The sequence below is a fragment of the Brassica napus genome, chromosome A10 (assembly GCF_020379485.1).
Source record: "Brassica napus cultivar Da-Ae chromosome A10, Da-Ae, whole genome shotgun sequence".
Classification (NCBI taxonomy): Eukaryota; Viridiplantae; Streptophyta; class Magnoliopsida; order Brassicales; family Brassicaceae; genus Brassica; species Brassica napus.
Window position 1 is genome coordinate 15,197,242 of NC_063443.1, and position 13,940 is coordinate 15,211,181.

Sequence of the window (13,940 nt, forward strand, 5' to 3'; positions counted from 1 at the left end):
CTAACAAAATCCAGGGTCTAGTTTATTCTTTCAGCTGCTTGTAAACCAAAGCCAGATCATGATCAAGAACCGGATCCATTAACCAAAAAATATTTCAAGAATGGATATACTCAAAAAGTCAACACTCTTATTTAGCCTCAAAATACCAACCCTATCCTCAATAATAATTCAACTTGATCAATTATTATACTCAGAACCCGGTTTAAGGTAACATCAACTCTTTTATTATTTCCATTAAAGACAAGTCTCTCTAAAACAAACAAGTCGAACTTAAAAACATTACAAAGTTACATTTCAAAAAACAAACAAGGAAAAACAAAAGGTGGTGGTGGTGGTGGTGTCAATCAAATGGGCTGTGTGCACTTCTTCTGAGAATGACCAAGCAAATGACACCTCCCACACTGCACAATCCTCTTCGGTCTCTTCAAATTCTCAACTCTCACCACTTTCTTCTTCGGTCTCCCCGGCGGCCTCCTCGTCTTCGGCGGCCGTATCCTCATCAACCCTCCTTCTCCTCCTTCCTCCTTCCACATCCTCCTATCCGCCACCTCCTTGATCACCCCCGAATACGTCTGCTGGTAACTCGACACCGTGAAACACGGCTCCGCGAACATGTGCACGTTCTGACCGCACGAGATCAGCGCCGCGGCCGCGTGAGCGCACGGCAACCCGTACAGCTCCCAGCGTCTGCAAGAGCACACCCTCGTCCTTATATCAACAATATTAGTTCTCTCCGTCGAGACTATCTCAAACTCCACCTCGTTGGCTCTCAACACTTGGTAACACCTCGCGTCCGACACAGCTTCCGTAACCCGTCTCTCAGCGGAAGGCACGAGTATAGAGTTCCATCTCATGCTCATGTCCCGGCGCGCTTCGAACCAGGACGATATCTGATGACGGATATGCTCCATCATCTGAGTGATCGGGAGCTCGTGGCACTCCAACGCCCAGTTGTACAACACCTCCGTGATCCCTAACCCGAAGTGTCCGTATCTCACGCCTTGGAAGTAGGCAACAGCCCAGAGGTGTGGAGGGAAGAGTTCGAACCAGCGAGCCACGTCTTGAGAGATCTCATTCATCTCCGCTATCTTCCCCTCGAACTCCGCAGCTGTGAGCGCGTAGACCGCGCTCCAGAAGATGTTAACGAGCTTCGTGTTCTTAAACGTGTCCCTGAAGCTCTCACTGACATAACGGAGGCAGAACCCGTGGAAGGCCGTGGGGAAATGCGTCTCCACGGCCTCCACCACTCCGCTCTGCCTCTCGGAGAGTATCGTCAGCCTCGGCATTGTATCCGTATTCATCCCCAAAAGCTTCCTCACCTCGGACAAAAACCAAGACCAATTCTCACCGCTTTCGTTATCCACAACCGCAATCGCCAGCGGGAACAAACCGTCGTCCGCGTCGACGGCCGCCGCGCAGAGTATCGCTCCCAAATACTTCCCTTTGAGGTGCGCTCTATCCAACTCAAGAAGAGGTCTAAAAGAGCTGAAGAACCCGGAGATGCACGCCCGGTACGCAATAAACAGCCTCTGGAAACAACTCTCAGGCCCGGAAGCAGTCGCGAAGGCGACGCTCCCGGGGTTAGACACCTTAATCTGCTCGCAATACGCGGGCAGAAACCGATAGCCTTCCTCGTAAGTACCATGAAGCGCAGCCATACTCCTCTCTTTCCCGCGCCACGCCTGCATATAAGAAACAGCAACTCCATGCTCATCCCTTATGTCCTGCAGTATCTCTTTGGGTTTATACTGAGGGTTGTCTCTGATCCGCGCCTCCACCGATCTAGCAACCCACCCGACGGAGGCTTGCTGGTGGTGGAGGTCGCGGACGCCGTCGCAGGTGTGCTCGGCGTTCAGCGTTCTCACGGTGAACGTCGAGACGCCTGGGCATTTGGCGGCGTGGATGCGCCAGGGGCAGCCTTCTTTGGAGCATTTGGCTATGAATCTGCTCCGGTCTGATTTGACGATGCGGAGATCGAAGTGGAGAGCGATGGCCAAGTCTTTTAGAGTTCTTCTGCAGGTTTCCACATCGGGAAACTCTGTGCCGACAGCTAGAGGATGATGATGATGATCTGCTGTTGCCAAAATGTCGTCGGAGTCTAGAGTGATTAAAGCTCCTTCCGCCATTATGCATTGCATCTACTAGGAAGAAGACATAAACAGTCAAAAGAGTAACGGAACACACGAAACCCTAATTCACAAGCTCAATTGAAACCAAAAAGGAGCATCCTTTCATAAAGAGACCCATTTTACAAAATCAACAACATTACAGAGATTCCAGATGAGAGGATTGATTAAAGCTAAACTCACCTTTTTTCCAGAAATTGGATAACTAATGGGGGAGGATGATGGGATCTTCGATCCGGAGTGAATCACGTTTGTTTGGAAGTTTCGGAGCTGGTTAACAAACTCCGCGAAGCTTTTAAGCGACCATGATTTGAAGCATCTAGGTTTTGTTTTTCAGGGTGGAGGAATTTCAGACGGCGACACGAGAGAAATGAAACAAAGGGGAGAGAGATGGGGGAAAGTGGAAGGTTAAACTTAAAGATTCTGACACGTGTCATGTTCGTAATGGTGTAAATGTAACATTAATTTTTTTCCTTGTAGTAAGGATAATCAGGTTCGATTGTTAAAAAAAATATTATTTTTAAAAAAATGATGATCTGGTTCGTTGACAAAAAAAAATAGGATAATGATTTTTCAAACTCTAAGACAGTAATGTCTTTTACTAAAACATAACATGAAATGCATTTGGTAAGTTTTGATAAGACAACTAAGTAAAACTAGATTTTAAAATTAGATTGAAGGTAAATGATAAGAAGGATGGTTGTCCATGCTTTATGGATTTGAACAAAAGTTGCAAAAAAAAAAAAAAACAGAACATATTAGTTTGTAAAAAGACAAAAAAAAAAACTTGTGTCCCCTGCTTCTCGCATGGTTCATCGGATGCGTTCATGTTATTCTGATTGGTTCTCTTAATTCCTTTCTCTCTCTCTCTCTCTGTCTCATCTACCTTCCTCTGTTTCGTTTCATTACAATCTCACAGAAAGTTATTACACATTAACGTGGGTCCTTCAACCTCTTGAAGGACCCCGCCATCGTTAATCCCCTCAACAACAAAAAAAGTTAGGCTTTTTCAGATTCTGATAATCATGAATTGTTTTCCGTGTTTCAATTCACAAAGGAACAGAAACCTTTCTTGTAAGAACGGGACTAACGAACACGATGATCACGACTTCAGACCACCTGGTAATCATAATAACGTTTTTAAAGCATTTTACATATATTTTAAAAAGCTGTTAGCTTTCTTTTTCCCGCGACTTTCGAATTATGAAAACTTGATAAAACGTGGTTTCAGTGGCGACGACGAAACATATAGAGGAAAGAGAAACAGAGCAAACGCCGCTTAAAACATTCAATTTCCGGGAACTAGCGATGGCAACGAAGAACTTCCGACAAGAATGTCTTATAGGAGAAGGTGGGTTCGGTAGAGTTTACAAAGGAACCCTTCAATCTACTGGCCAGGTTTGTTACTCCCCTTCAAAATGTTCACAACTCTAGATACGTTTTTCAATGATTCGATGGGACGAAACTAATATTACATGTTGTAGCTTCGGTTCCAAACCTCTTAGTATTTAAAAAAAAAAAGTTATTTGGTTGCTTTTGTGAGTGTAGGTGGTAGCTGTGAAGCAGCTAGACAAGCATGGACTACATGGTAACAAAGAGTTTCAAGCACAAGTCCTGTCATTAGCTAAACTCCAACACCCGAATCTCGTCAAGCTGATAGGATACTGCGCTGATGGAGACCAAAGGCTTTTAGTCTATGAATATTTCTCTAGTGTTTCCCTTCAAGACCACCTCTACGGTAAAATAACATTCACCTTTTTATAACATTTTCAATGTTTTAGAGATAGATGACAATGGGGTTTGATCTACAGAGCAAAAGCCAAGCCACAAGCATATGGATTGGATAACCAGGATGAAGATTGCGTTCGGTGCAGCGGAAGGACTGGATTACTTACATGATAAAGTGAATCCACCGGTGATATACCGTGATCTGAAAGCTTCTAACGTCTTGTTAGACGACGAGTTTTACCCTAGGCTTTGTGATTTTGGTTTGCAAATTCTATCCCCCGGGGCTGGTGACAGCTTGTTTCTTTCTTCAAGGGTTATGGACACTTATGGTTACTCAGCACCTGAGTACACTCGAGGAGACGAGGTCACTATCAAATCAGATGTTTATAGCTTTGGAGTTGTGTTGCTTGAACTTATAACTGGTAGAAGAGCTATTGACACTACTAAACCTAACGATGAACAAAACCTAGTTGCTTGGGTAACACGCTACATCTCTTCCTTGTCGTTGAAGCCATCTTTTTTTGATGATTTGTTTATGGTTTTTTTTTTTGCGTAGGCACAACCGATATTTAGAGACCCAACTAGATATCCGGATATGGCGGATCCTCTCTTGAGGAGGAAGTTCTCAGAGAGAGGGTTGAATCAAGCAGTGGCGATAACATCAATGTGTTTACAAGATGAACCAAGTGCTCGTCCTTTGATAAGCGATGTAATGGTTGCGCTTAGCTTCCTTTCCATGTCTACTGATGGTATTCCAACCGCGGTTCCAGTTTCATCGTTTAGGGACAAGAGTATGTCTATTGCTTTGAGCAGACACGGTTCTTGTTCTGTGGTTCCCTTTTCACTTCCTCGGAAAGAGGAAGATGACGCATCTAGTGTCTCATCATCAGACTCGGAAGATGAAGAAGAACAAGAAGAAGAATCAAGAAGTATGAAGAAGCAAGATGAGGAAACAAACGGAAATGATTCAGAAGACGAGTCTGATTCAAACTCAGAGAAGGATCAAGAAGAGGAACAAGATTCTCCTCAGTTGGAGAAAGCTAGAAGCTCTAGCAGTTCATCTGACTCTGGAAGCGAGAGGAGAAGGTCTATTGAAGAAACTAATGCAACTGCTCAGAGCTTGAAGATAAAGTATGGTTATAGCTCTGAAGAGGAAGATAACGAGAGGCTGAGCAGTAAAAGCAGCTTTAAATCAAATGGAGAGAGTTTGCTTTCTTTGCGGTTTGACAGCGAAAGAAATCACAATGATTCGTCTAACAACACAAGCATGCGAGTCAATAGTCTTGCTCATGATGATGATGATGATGATGATGATGATAATGAGGAGGAGGAGGAGGAGAATCATGAAACTCGGCTTGAGCATATTCATAGCTCAAAATCTGAAGTCCAAAGTATTTATTCAGACGATAATACATGCGAGGGAAGTGGTGACTCGTCTTTGCGTCGCATCGAACCAGAGGAAGAAGACCATGATTCTTCTGATCGAGAGTGAATATTTTTTTCAAGAGTTTTCTCTCAGAACTTGTTGATTAAAAAAAAGTCATGATTGACATTTGTAACACGAAAAAAATGTTTCGACTTCTCTTGTTTTAAAACAAACCAGTTGTTGTCGCATGAATCTAACATACATTTGTCTGCAACTCTTTTCGGAAATATGAAACTTAACACACACTTTTGTGTGTATTGATCACATTATGTTAGGAGTAAAATGTTTACAATACATTATCTAACCATTTGTTTTCCAAAATATTTTCATTAGCTAGGAGATCAATGTTACAGACTTACAAGATTATAACTAGTTATACACAAGTACTCTAATAGAAACCATATTTTATTTTCTAATAATTACTATATGTTTTATACTTTTTCTAAAAGCTAGGCTTGCTAAGATATGTTATGTATAGTAGATGAACTCATGGGTTAGATCTAGAAAGCATTTTGTGAACCGATTGTGGTAGTCAATTATTGAGATGGCTCGTTGTACATTTGTACTTTATACATATAAAAAGGTTCAACTATATGTATTTATTCATGTGAAGTGGTCAATTTATAATGGTATCAAATGGTTAAGAATGTGACAAAAAAAAATATATTATATATAAGTACAGAAAAGAAGGCCTTGGCATCATAACATTTGGTGTTATATTCTGCTGAGGACAATGTTCAATTTTCTAATAATAGATTGCTTGGTTCCAAGGGGATGTAACACATAATGTACATTTTAATCATTTAAGCCAATCATTATGCATACATTATAGAGTTCTTGAGTATTCATTATAGACTCCATCTGAAGTTAAAATTATTTTTTAGTTACAGGAATTTTCTTTTTGTAAATAATAAAAAGCAAGTGTGTAAAATTTGGATAAGATTGATCGATGAGAAATGTATTGATACAACTCAAATTCTTACAAAATGCATATATACAGTATTATAGTTTTCAAAATATCAAATGTACTTGCAAAGGATACGTCACTAAAAGAAACAATCTACCAAACAGTAGTTGAACTCAATGCAAAAAGAAAAAGAAGAAAATAAAACTAAAGCTATCACTTTCTTCTCTAGCGAACCGTAGCTTCATGTGCACACGTTAACATCATTGTAACTTCACAACAAAGTTAGAAGAACACATAACACGACCACCACCAAATTGTATTCCAACAAAGTTTATAAACAAAACAATATAGAATTACATTAAAACATTTGGTGGGTTATCATTTTCATAGTATATATACGCAATATGAATATAAGTAATGTAAAAGGAAAGGCTTGGTAGAAAATGAGAGATAGAATGGAGAGACTTGTGGTGCTTCCTTTCTCCGTCGGATGTATCTCCGACTCAAGCGTCGACGTTTTATCTCCTCTCTCTAAGCATCATCATCATCACCACCATTCTTTTCAAGGTTCTTTCCCTATTCATAGATATTGTAGTGTATGTATTAAGGTAAAATCCCATGCATGTATCTTTTATGTGATATATTGATGTGTTTTCGAAAGGGATTCGTGACCAAGAGGAGGAAGAAAACATGAAGAATGTATTCAAGTTCCTAGCGGTATCTAAACCGGAGATATCTACGGGTATTAACCGGCTTTTCAAGAGCTTCAAGACCATTTCTCAACTCTTTGGTAATCTTATCTAATATTTTCAAAGTAAACACTTGATAGACCCACTTTTTATATATGTTTTTTTTGCTTCATGTTAATAACGTAGCTTACAAAGAAGAAGAAGAGAGTGAAGAAGGAGAGACATCAGGACTAATGGAGATAGGAGCTCCGACAAACGTAAAACATGTATCGCACATTGGTTGGGAAAGCAGTAGAGAATGGAAAGATCTCATACCGCCGGAGTTGCTCGCAGCCGCCGCTGCAAAAGAAGACGCCACCGCCGGAGTTGCTCATCTTCAACCAACTTTATAAATTCACTTCCTCTATTTAAATTTATTTTATGTTTTGTACGCGAATCTAGACATACTTTGATACATATGGCCGATATGGGGGATATCTGATCTATAAATATAATGTATGATATGCCGTATATATATATTGGAGTATATAGTGGTTATATATAATATCTAAATGTGTTTGTATGTAAATAGTAAGAAATGAATATGATATAATGCGCAAACTGTTATAAAATAATTTTAATGTTTTAGAATATATTAAGCAGAATACTATCATGAATTATTATAAAATAAATTATTGGAGGCATTTTCAGTCAGTTAAGTTTAGACTTATTTTCTGATATTATTAATGGTACTGAGGATTTTCATTTTTGGCACTTCAGATGATTTTGAAATATAATCAACAAAGCACTTGGAATGTTAAAAAAAAACAACTAAATCTGATTCTACAACTTCATGCTATTATAATGTTTATTGTCATAAATATATGATTTTATCAAACCATTAGACAAAACAAAAAATGATTTTAACTTCTAGAAACCGTTGTTGATTCGTGAACCAAACAATGACTTGCTGTGGGAACAAAAAAAAAAAGAAAATTTCTAAAAATTGACAATCTGTAAGTCAAACAGATAGATTCGTAGGATGTGTCATAATCTTGGGAGATTACAGATAAAACATTCCTTAAAAGTAAAACTAAACCCAACTTTAAGTTGTTATCTTTATCCCTAAATCTCCGTTAATCTTTTTCAAGACTAAATTAAAACCCCACTTTTGATGTGATTATCCCACTAATCCTTTAAAAAATAAAACTTTTTGTTTTGTTAAAGCAATTTAATCTCTCTCTCTCTAGATTTTTGGAGGAGTTTTTGTTCTTGGCCATCACTTTCTCTCTCTTTATCGTTAGAGAGAGAGAAACAGGTTCGATTGAGATTGATGGGTTTATTAATCGAGGATGATAACGACGACGGCGAGGTTTTGATTCCGCCGGCGAATTTCTCGATGGTGGAAGACGGAGTTTACCGATCTGGGTTTCCTCAGCTCGAGAATTTCGGTTTCTTATCGACACTCAATCTTAAATCCATCATGTAAAGATTCTCTCTTTATTTCTCTAAGTTGATTCTGAATCTCCTGGGATTTTGTTTTTTTTATCAAAAGAAGAATCTTTCATGTAAAGATTCTCTCTTTCACTCTCGTTGCTTAATTGGATTACAAACAACAAAAAAAAAACAAGTTTTGTTTGTTTGTTGGGTTTTTATGGAAAACAGTTATCTGTGTCCTGAACCATACCCTGAGGAGAATCTAAAGTCTCTTCAATCCAACAAGCTTTTCCAGTTCGGTATCCAAGGCAAAACGGTATATGCTTTCTTCATTTGCTGATATTCTGTAGACCTTTTTATCATTGAAGAAATTGGATTATTAGCTTCATTTTGTATCATGGTTATGTTTGCCATGTCTTGTTCCCGTTAAGTCTTGTCCTGGCTTGTATAGCGTCTTTGAGTTTTCTGAGTTTGGATTGTGTTTTTTTTACGCACCCATAGGATCCTCCAACTCCTATGCCAAAGGATACAGTCTTGAGTGCTCTTAGAGTACTTGTTGGTAAGGAATCAGAAGAGAGATCCTTTGATGTCTTAGTATCTTCTCTCTTTTTGATCTCTCATTTAGTTTCTTCCTTTTGTTTGGGTACAGATGTTAGAAACCATCCAATTCTCATCCACTGTAAGCAAGGAAAGGTAAAGCCCCAAACCCTTTTTATCCGGTTTCATAAGCTTTGGGTTGAGAATAGGTTGAGGTCTAATGGTGTCTCTGTATTTTGTCTCGCAGCATAGGACAGGTTGTCTTGTGGGATGCTTGAGGAAAGTGCAGAACTGGTGCTTATCATCTGTTCTCGAGGAATACCAGAAGTGTGCGGGGTTGAAATGGAGACAAAGAGATTTAAGGTTCATAGAGGAGTTCGATGTGCACGGGTTAAGGCAATGTCTGTACAGCATAATCTACCAGTACAATGGTTATGGTCTGAAGAGGAGAAAGTTGCTGTATCAGGAAGAGAATGTTGTTGTCCAAGAACAGCACAAACCTCAAGCCACCAAAGGGTGGTGAACAGAAGTTTTGAAATCGGAGGATTATATCGTTATCTCTTTTTAGATTCTCTATACTACGTCTACAACAGAGGGATTTGATCTTTTTCTTTTACAGCCTAGAGAAATTTACAGATTGGATTCCTTAAGAAACTAACAACACATGTCGATTTTGTTTTGTTTAAATTATTATTAGTCAAGTCAGTTACAGAAAAAACTCAAAGATAGTGGTTGACAATTGTTCATTTCATTAAGATCTGTCATATTACAAACTGGATTGCTCTTTTGCCAGGTAAAACAATTACCATTAAAAGACCCATTATAGCCCGAAAGAGGAAAATGGATTAAAGAAGTCGTGTTTTGGTTTCACATCTCAAAAATAAAGTTGTCGTCTTGTTGAGTATTCGAAATTCGATTATCGTGCGAAAAGAATGAATAACTATCGAGTGGAAAATAAATTGCGTTTCTACCTGTGCCACCAACCGAAGAATAATAACACACGAAAAGCTATAAAGCATTGATTCTGTTTACTCAAGTCGTCGGAAAGATCAGATACTATGTAATCAATTCCAAGCGCAATGAGAATTAGATTCTTTCTCGTCAAAATAGACCATAACCACATCTAACTCGTCTAGATGCCTTTGGAAGCTTGAAAAAAGGGGAGGCAAATACTTTGAACACACAAATGTTGTTTCTCTAAAGCTTTTCAGACACAAAATTAAAGTACTAATCTCTTCCTCAAATTCTCACAGGTTTCACTAGCAGAATTGGCTTAACTAACATGTCTGCTAACACACACGCATATAAACAAACAGATTGAAATCAAATAACCAAACTCGAAGCTCGTTTCACCAAAGATCAACCAGATGAGAGAATTTTCAGCTAAATATAAAACAATACATAATTAAAAACAGAAGATTCATAATAGATATCAGTAACCTTTTTATATAATAGCAAGCATCGTTGCAGTTTTTTTTCATTTTATCACATAGAAAACCCAAAATAAAGATCACAATTTTATAAATTAAAAAAAGGAAATCGATACAAATCACCAAGATCACTTCTTGAGGCTTCCTCTGATTCCAGGTTTAGGTTTGGACGATTCAGGAGCAGCAAGAACCTCGTGGAGATTCTTCGGCTCCTCGTAAGGCAGCTTCGGATGCTTCGACTCGTGATGGATCTGCATCGTCTTCAGATCAGGCGCCGTGATCTTGCAGTGAGGACACTCGTACTTCGCGTGGCCTCCTTTCTCCTTCCCGGTCCGGTCGGCGAGCCCAGCTTTACCTCCTCCTCTGTTGGTCAGCGCTGCGTCGGCTTTCGCCTGGAGCTCCTTCGCCGTGTGCTTCTTCGGCTTCGCCTTGCCTGTCATCGTTTGATTGGCGGCGGAGATGGGAACCCTAACCCTAATTTGTTTGATTGGAGAGACGAAAGGATTTGAGAGGGGCGGGGGTGAGAGGCTCGATGCGAGATTGTTTATCAGCACGTTTATAAATATTAAAATTAATAAATAAATTATATAGACAATTTATAATGTGCGGTACGGTGCATGGTAAGACTTTGTATCATATTAATTCCAGTCCTCTACAGATCACAGAATGACACGTGGTAAGATCTGGAAGCGAGTAATACTCGTCAGAAACGCGATCGAAGCCTGACACTCTTAAGTTTGAGTGCAGTATCTCTCTACTGATATCAAATGTTATTTTCTCTGTTTTACAGTCTTTGTTTGTGGTACAAGTACAACCGTATAATCGGCAGTGTTAAGAAATGGGTGAAAACTTTTCATCTAAAGATGAGGCTTACAGCCCAAACCAGGTGGAAACCCTAGCAGCAGTATACCGCGCCGTAATCACTGACACGGCCACACTAACTCTGCAACTTCGCCGGATCACACCAGAACGAGAACTCCATCGCGACCATCGCGATCTCGAAACCAAACTCTTCTTTCTTCACTTGCCTTCGTCTTCTTTATCGGAGAGCATCATCTTCCTCTGAATGCTCTTCCGCTAGACACATACACAACCGCGAAGGCAAGCACAACAACCAACACCACCCAGAAACCGAACAAGAAGGAAAAAAAAACCCAAAACAAACTAAGGGACCCAAAGACGACAGCGTGGAGCTTTGCGAGTCTCCGCTCTCCATGACCAAAAGCCGGCGAAGGCGGAGTTAAGTGAGTCTCTCCTTCCTGGAAACTAGAACCGGCGACGGTGGATCTGAGCAAGCCTCCACTTCCCGAAAAGAAATTGACGACGACGGATCTAGGGTAGCCTCTTTCTCCCAGAGCCAGTACCTGAACATTCAAGTCGCTCCATCTACACCCGGAGCCTCCAATCGATCGCGTCGTTACTCTAACCACCGAGCCACCGATGACGGTTGGTTGCGGAACCAGAGCTCAGACAAAGCGATCTTGGAGGGACGGTGCAGAAGAAGCAAAAAGAAACAAACAGAAAAGAAGAGGAAAGGCTCCGGCGCCGGCACAGACGCTCACGCGCCGGCCGAACGCCGGATCCCAGTCTCTGATCTGGTTTCTCTCTCTTAAACGCTCTCGACTTCTCTCTAAGTCTTCGATAGCATCTTTTCTGATTTGAATTTCTCTTGGCTCTGTTTTATTTATTTCTTATATACTTTTTTTTAAACACATTTATTTCTTGTATACCGGATTATTGGTTCTATTTTTTTTCTTTTCTTGAAACACCGGAATATTGGTTCTATTTATTGCAATTTTTCCTCTTTGAAAGATTAAACCCTGATGGGTGCTGGTGTTATTTATTTGGCTTGACCTCCCAACTTTATAAGCAGAGAAGAAACAATCTGGTACCATTATTTTGGGTTATGGCTTAATCATATAAAAAAATTTACAAAAAAAATACTTAATAATAAACTGAGATAACCAATAAATCTGAAAGTTCAAAGAATTTAATAAAGTCTCTAAATAGCTAATAGAAGAAATGGGAATTATGATTCGAAGAATGAGAAATCTCTATGATAGTCATTCTTAAGTTTTTGTCACAAAAATAGTTTCCAATGAAAAAAATGATCAAAATAAGTTTTATTAAAGTGTTAAAATGACCAAAAGATTTTTACTTTAAGTTAACTAATTTAAACTTAGAGTTTAGAGTTAAGGATTAGAGTTTTGAGGATAGGGTTTCAAATTTTTAAAAATAAAAAAAAATATAAAAAGTTAAAAAAAAAACTATTTTGGTCATTTTATTTTTTTAAGTTTATTTTTGTGATAAAAACTTAAAAACAAAACTATCCGAGAGAATTGTCATTTGAGAATTGACCAATTCGAAAATCATAAGAAGTTATTAACCTTTAGCTTGATTGGTTGAGCATTTGGTCCAATAACTAAAAGAGATCAAACTAGTATTTGAGCATGCGGAAACAGGAAGACAGAAAGTCGCACAGCTCGGACAGAAAAAAAAAGGTCAGGAAGTTTCCAAATGGGACTATTCTCAAACAAAATCTCCAGAGAAGAAGTAAAGCCTGGAGATCACATATACTCATGGCGTACTGCCTACGTCTATGCTCACCACGGTTCTCTCCCTCACTCACTTCCCTTTATATGTTTCTATGTTTCTTTTTGGTTAAAGAAAACATATGTTTCTATGTTTCTATTGAATGTTTCTCCCTTTGCAGGAATCTATGTAGGCGATGACAAAGTCATACATTTTACTCGTGGAGGTGGTCGACAAACTGAAACCGGGACCTTTTTGGACAAGATCGTCGTTAGTTCATCTCCTAATTAATTATCCTCAGTGTCTGGTTTGCAAAGATAATTCCAGCTTCAAAGGTGACAAGGTCATTACTTCTTGTCTTGATTGCTTTCTTGCTGGAGGAAATCTTTAATTACCTCTATAAGTACGATGTATCTTGGGTTGCCTTTCTTGCTAAACCCTAGAGGTGGTACTTGCACTTTAGCACCTTCAAATCCTCCTGAGGATGTTCTTTTCCGTGCAAACTTTCATTTGCTTATAGATGGGTGGTTTGGTGATTATGACGTCACAGACAACAATTGTGAAGATTTTGCTATCTACTGTAAAACTGGTTTACTGGTCTGCAATAAGGCTAGGTTTGGAACCAGTGGTCAAGTCAATTCGGCTGTTTCAGTTAATTTTGCTGCACTCGTGCTTGGTTTCAGTGGGTTACCTGTGGTCGGATTTGGTGCGTACTGTTATGGTCGCCTTGCTGGTGACGTAAGTCTCCTTGCTAGTGACGTAGGTATGACAGCAAGGCTACGTGTTGATGTTATCAAGGTCCCCGTGGAGAGGCTCAGTGCCATGTTAAAGTTATATGATTCACCAAGAGAAGGCTGGTTGAGTATTGCCGGTTCCAAGTTTAGGGGTGCATGATGTTGATGCCTAGTTGGCTTTGTAGAATGGAGAATTTGCTTCTGTTTTTGTTGTTGAATTCTAATATTCTAAGTTCCTTCATTAATTCCAATCCGGTTTGTCCTAACCGAGTGAAAAAAAACAAATACAAGATACCAATCTGATTAATCGGTCTAGCTGTGAACTAATAACTGTTTGCTTCTGTTCTGATTGTATTGTGCAGCCCGTGTTTTCACCTAGAGAAAGAAGGCTGCATCATAAACTAAACTCTAAAAA

General features: G+C 39.5%; 5 protein-coding genes and 1 pseudogene across 7 annotated transcripts; 4 read left to right on the forward strand and 2 right to left on the reverse strand.

Moving 5' to 3' along the window:
* Nucleotides 1-205: 205 nt before the first annotated feature.
* Nucleotides 206-2,534, reverse strand: LOC106372006. The gene is made up of 2 exons (XM_013812131.3): nucleotides 2,310-2,534; nucleotides 206-2,138 (listed from the first exon to the last, which is right to left on the reverse strand). Exon 2 carries the CDS (start codon nucleotides 2,136-2,138, stop codon nucleotides 345-347), a length of 1,794 nt encoding a protein of 597 aa, XP_013667585.2. The 5' UTR covers nucleotides 2,310-2,534; the 3' UTR covers nucleotides 206-344.
* A 364-nt stretch (nucleotides 2,535-2,898) lies between these two features.
* LOC106370511 (receptor-like kinase LIP1) lies at nucleotides 2,899-5,539 on the forward strand. The gene is made up of 5 exons (XM_013810511.3): nucleotides 2,899-3,248; nucleotides 3,358-3,524; nucleotides 3,675-3,864; nucleotides 3,938-4,332; nucleotides 4,411-5,539. Exons 1-5 carry the CDS (start codon nucleotides 3,152-3,154, stop codon nucleotides 5,344-5,346), a joined length of 1,785 nt encoding a protein of 594 aa, XP_013665965.2. The 5' UTR covers nucleotides 2,899-3,151; the 3' UTR covers nucleotides 5,347-5,539.
* Nucleotides 5,540-6,490: 951 nt separating this feature from the next.
* Nucleotides 6,491-7,508, forward strand: LOC106370512 (CRIB domain-containing protein RIC4-like). The gene is made up of 3 exons (XM_048742267.1): nucleotides 6,491-6,754; nucleotides 6,849-6,977; nucleotides 7,063-7,508. Exons 1-3 carry the CDS (start codon nucleotides 6,631-6,633, stop codon nucleotides 7,266-7,268), a joined length of 459 nt encoding a protein of 152 aa, XP_048598224.1. The 5' UTR covers nucleotides 6,491-6,630; the 3' UTR covers nucleotides 7,269-7,508.
* A 579-nt stretch (nucleotides 7,509-8,087) lies between these two features.
* Nucleotides 8,088-9,534, forward strand: LOC106370513 (tyrosine-protein phosphatase DSP5). 3 transcript variants are annotated; one of them, XM_013810514.3, is made up of 5 exons: nucleotides 8,095-8,340; nucleotides 8,521-8,608; nucleotides 8,794-8,851; nucleotides 8,942-8,985; nucleotides 9,077-9,534. In XM_013810514.3, the coding sequence occupies exons 1-5, from the start codon at nucleotides 8,189-8,191 to the stop codon at nucleotides 9,350-9,352; spliced, it is 618 nt and encodes a 205-aa protein (XP_013665968.2). In that variant the 5' UTR covers nucleotides 8,095-8,188; the 3' UTR covers nucleotides 9,353-9,534. The 3 variants fall into 3 exon arrangements, with proteins under 3 accessions (XP_022549224.2, XP_048598223.1, XP_013665968.2); XM_022693503.2 differs by lacking the exon at nucleotides 8,794-8,851 and having other exon boundaries at nucleotides 8,088-8,340; XM_048742266.1 differs by having other exon boundaries at nucleotides 8,092-8,340; nucleotides 8,794-8,985.
* A 663-nt stretch (nucleotides 9,535-10,197) lies between these two features.
* Nucleotides 10,198-11,094, reverse strand: BNAA10G17990D (protein METHYLENE BLUE SENSITIVITY 2). Its single transcript, XM_013810515.3, has one exon. It carries the CDS (start codon nucleotides 10,697-10,699, stop codon nucleotides 10,388-10,390), a length of 312 nt encoding a protein of 103 aa, XP_013665969.1. The 5' UTR covers nucleotides 10,700-11,094; the 3' UTR covers nucleotides 10,198-10,387.
* Nucleotides 11,095-12,747: 1,653 nt separating this feature from the next.
* On the forward strand, nucleotides 12,748-13,685 carry LOC125579011 (annotated as a pseudogene).
* Nucleotides 13,686-13,940: the final 255 nt, after the last annotated feature.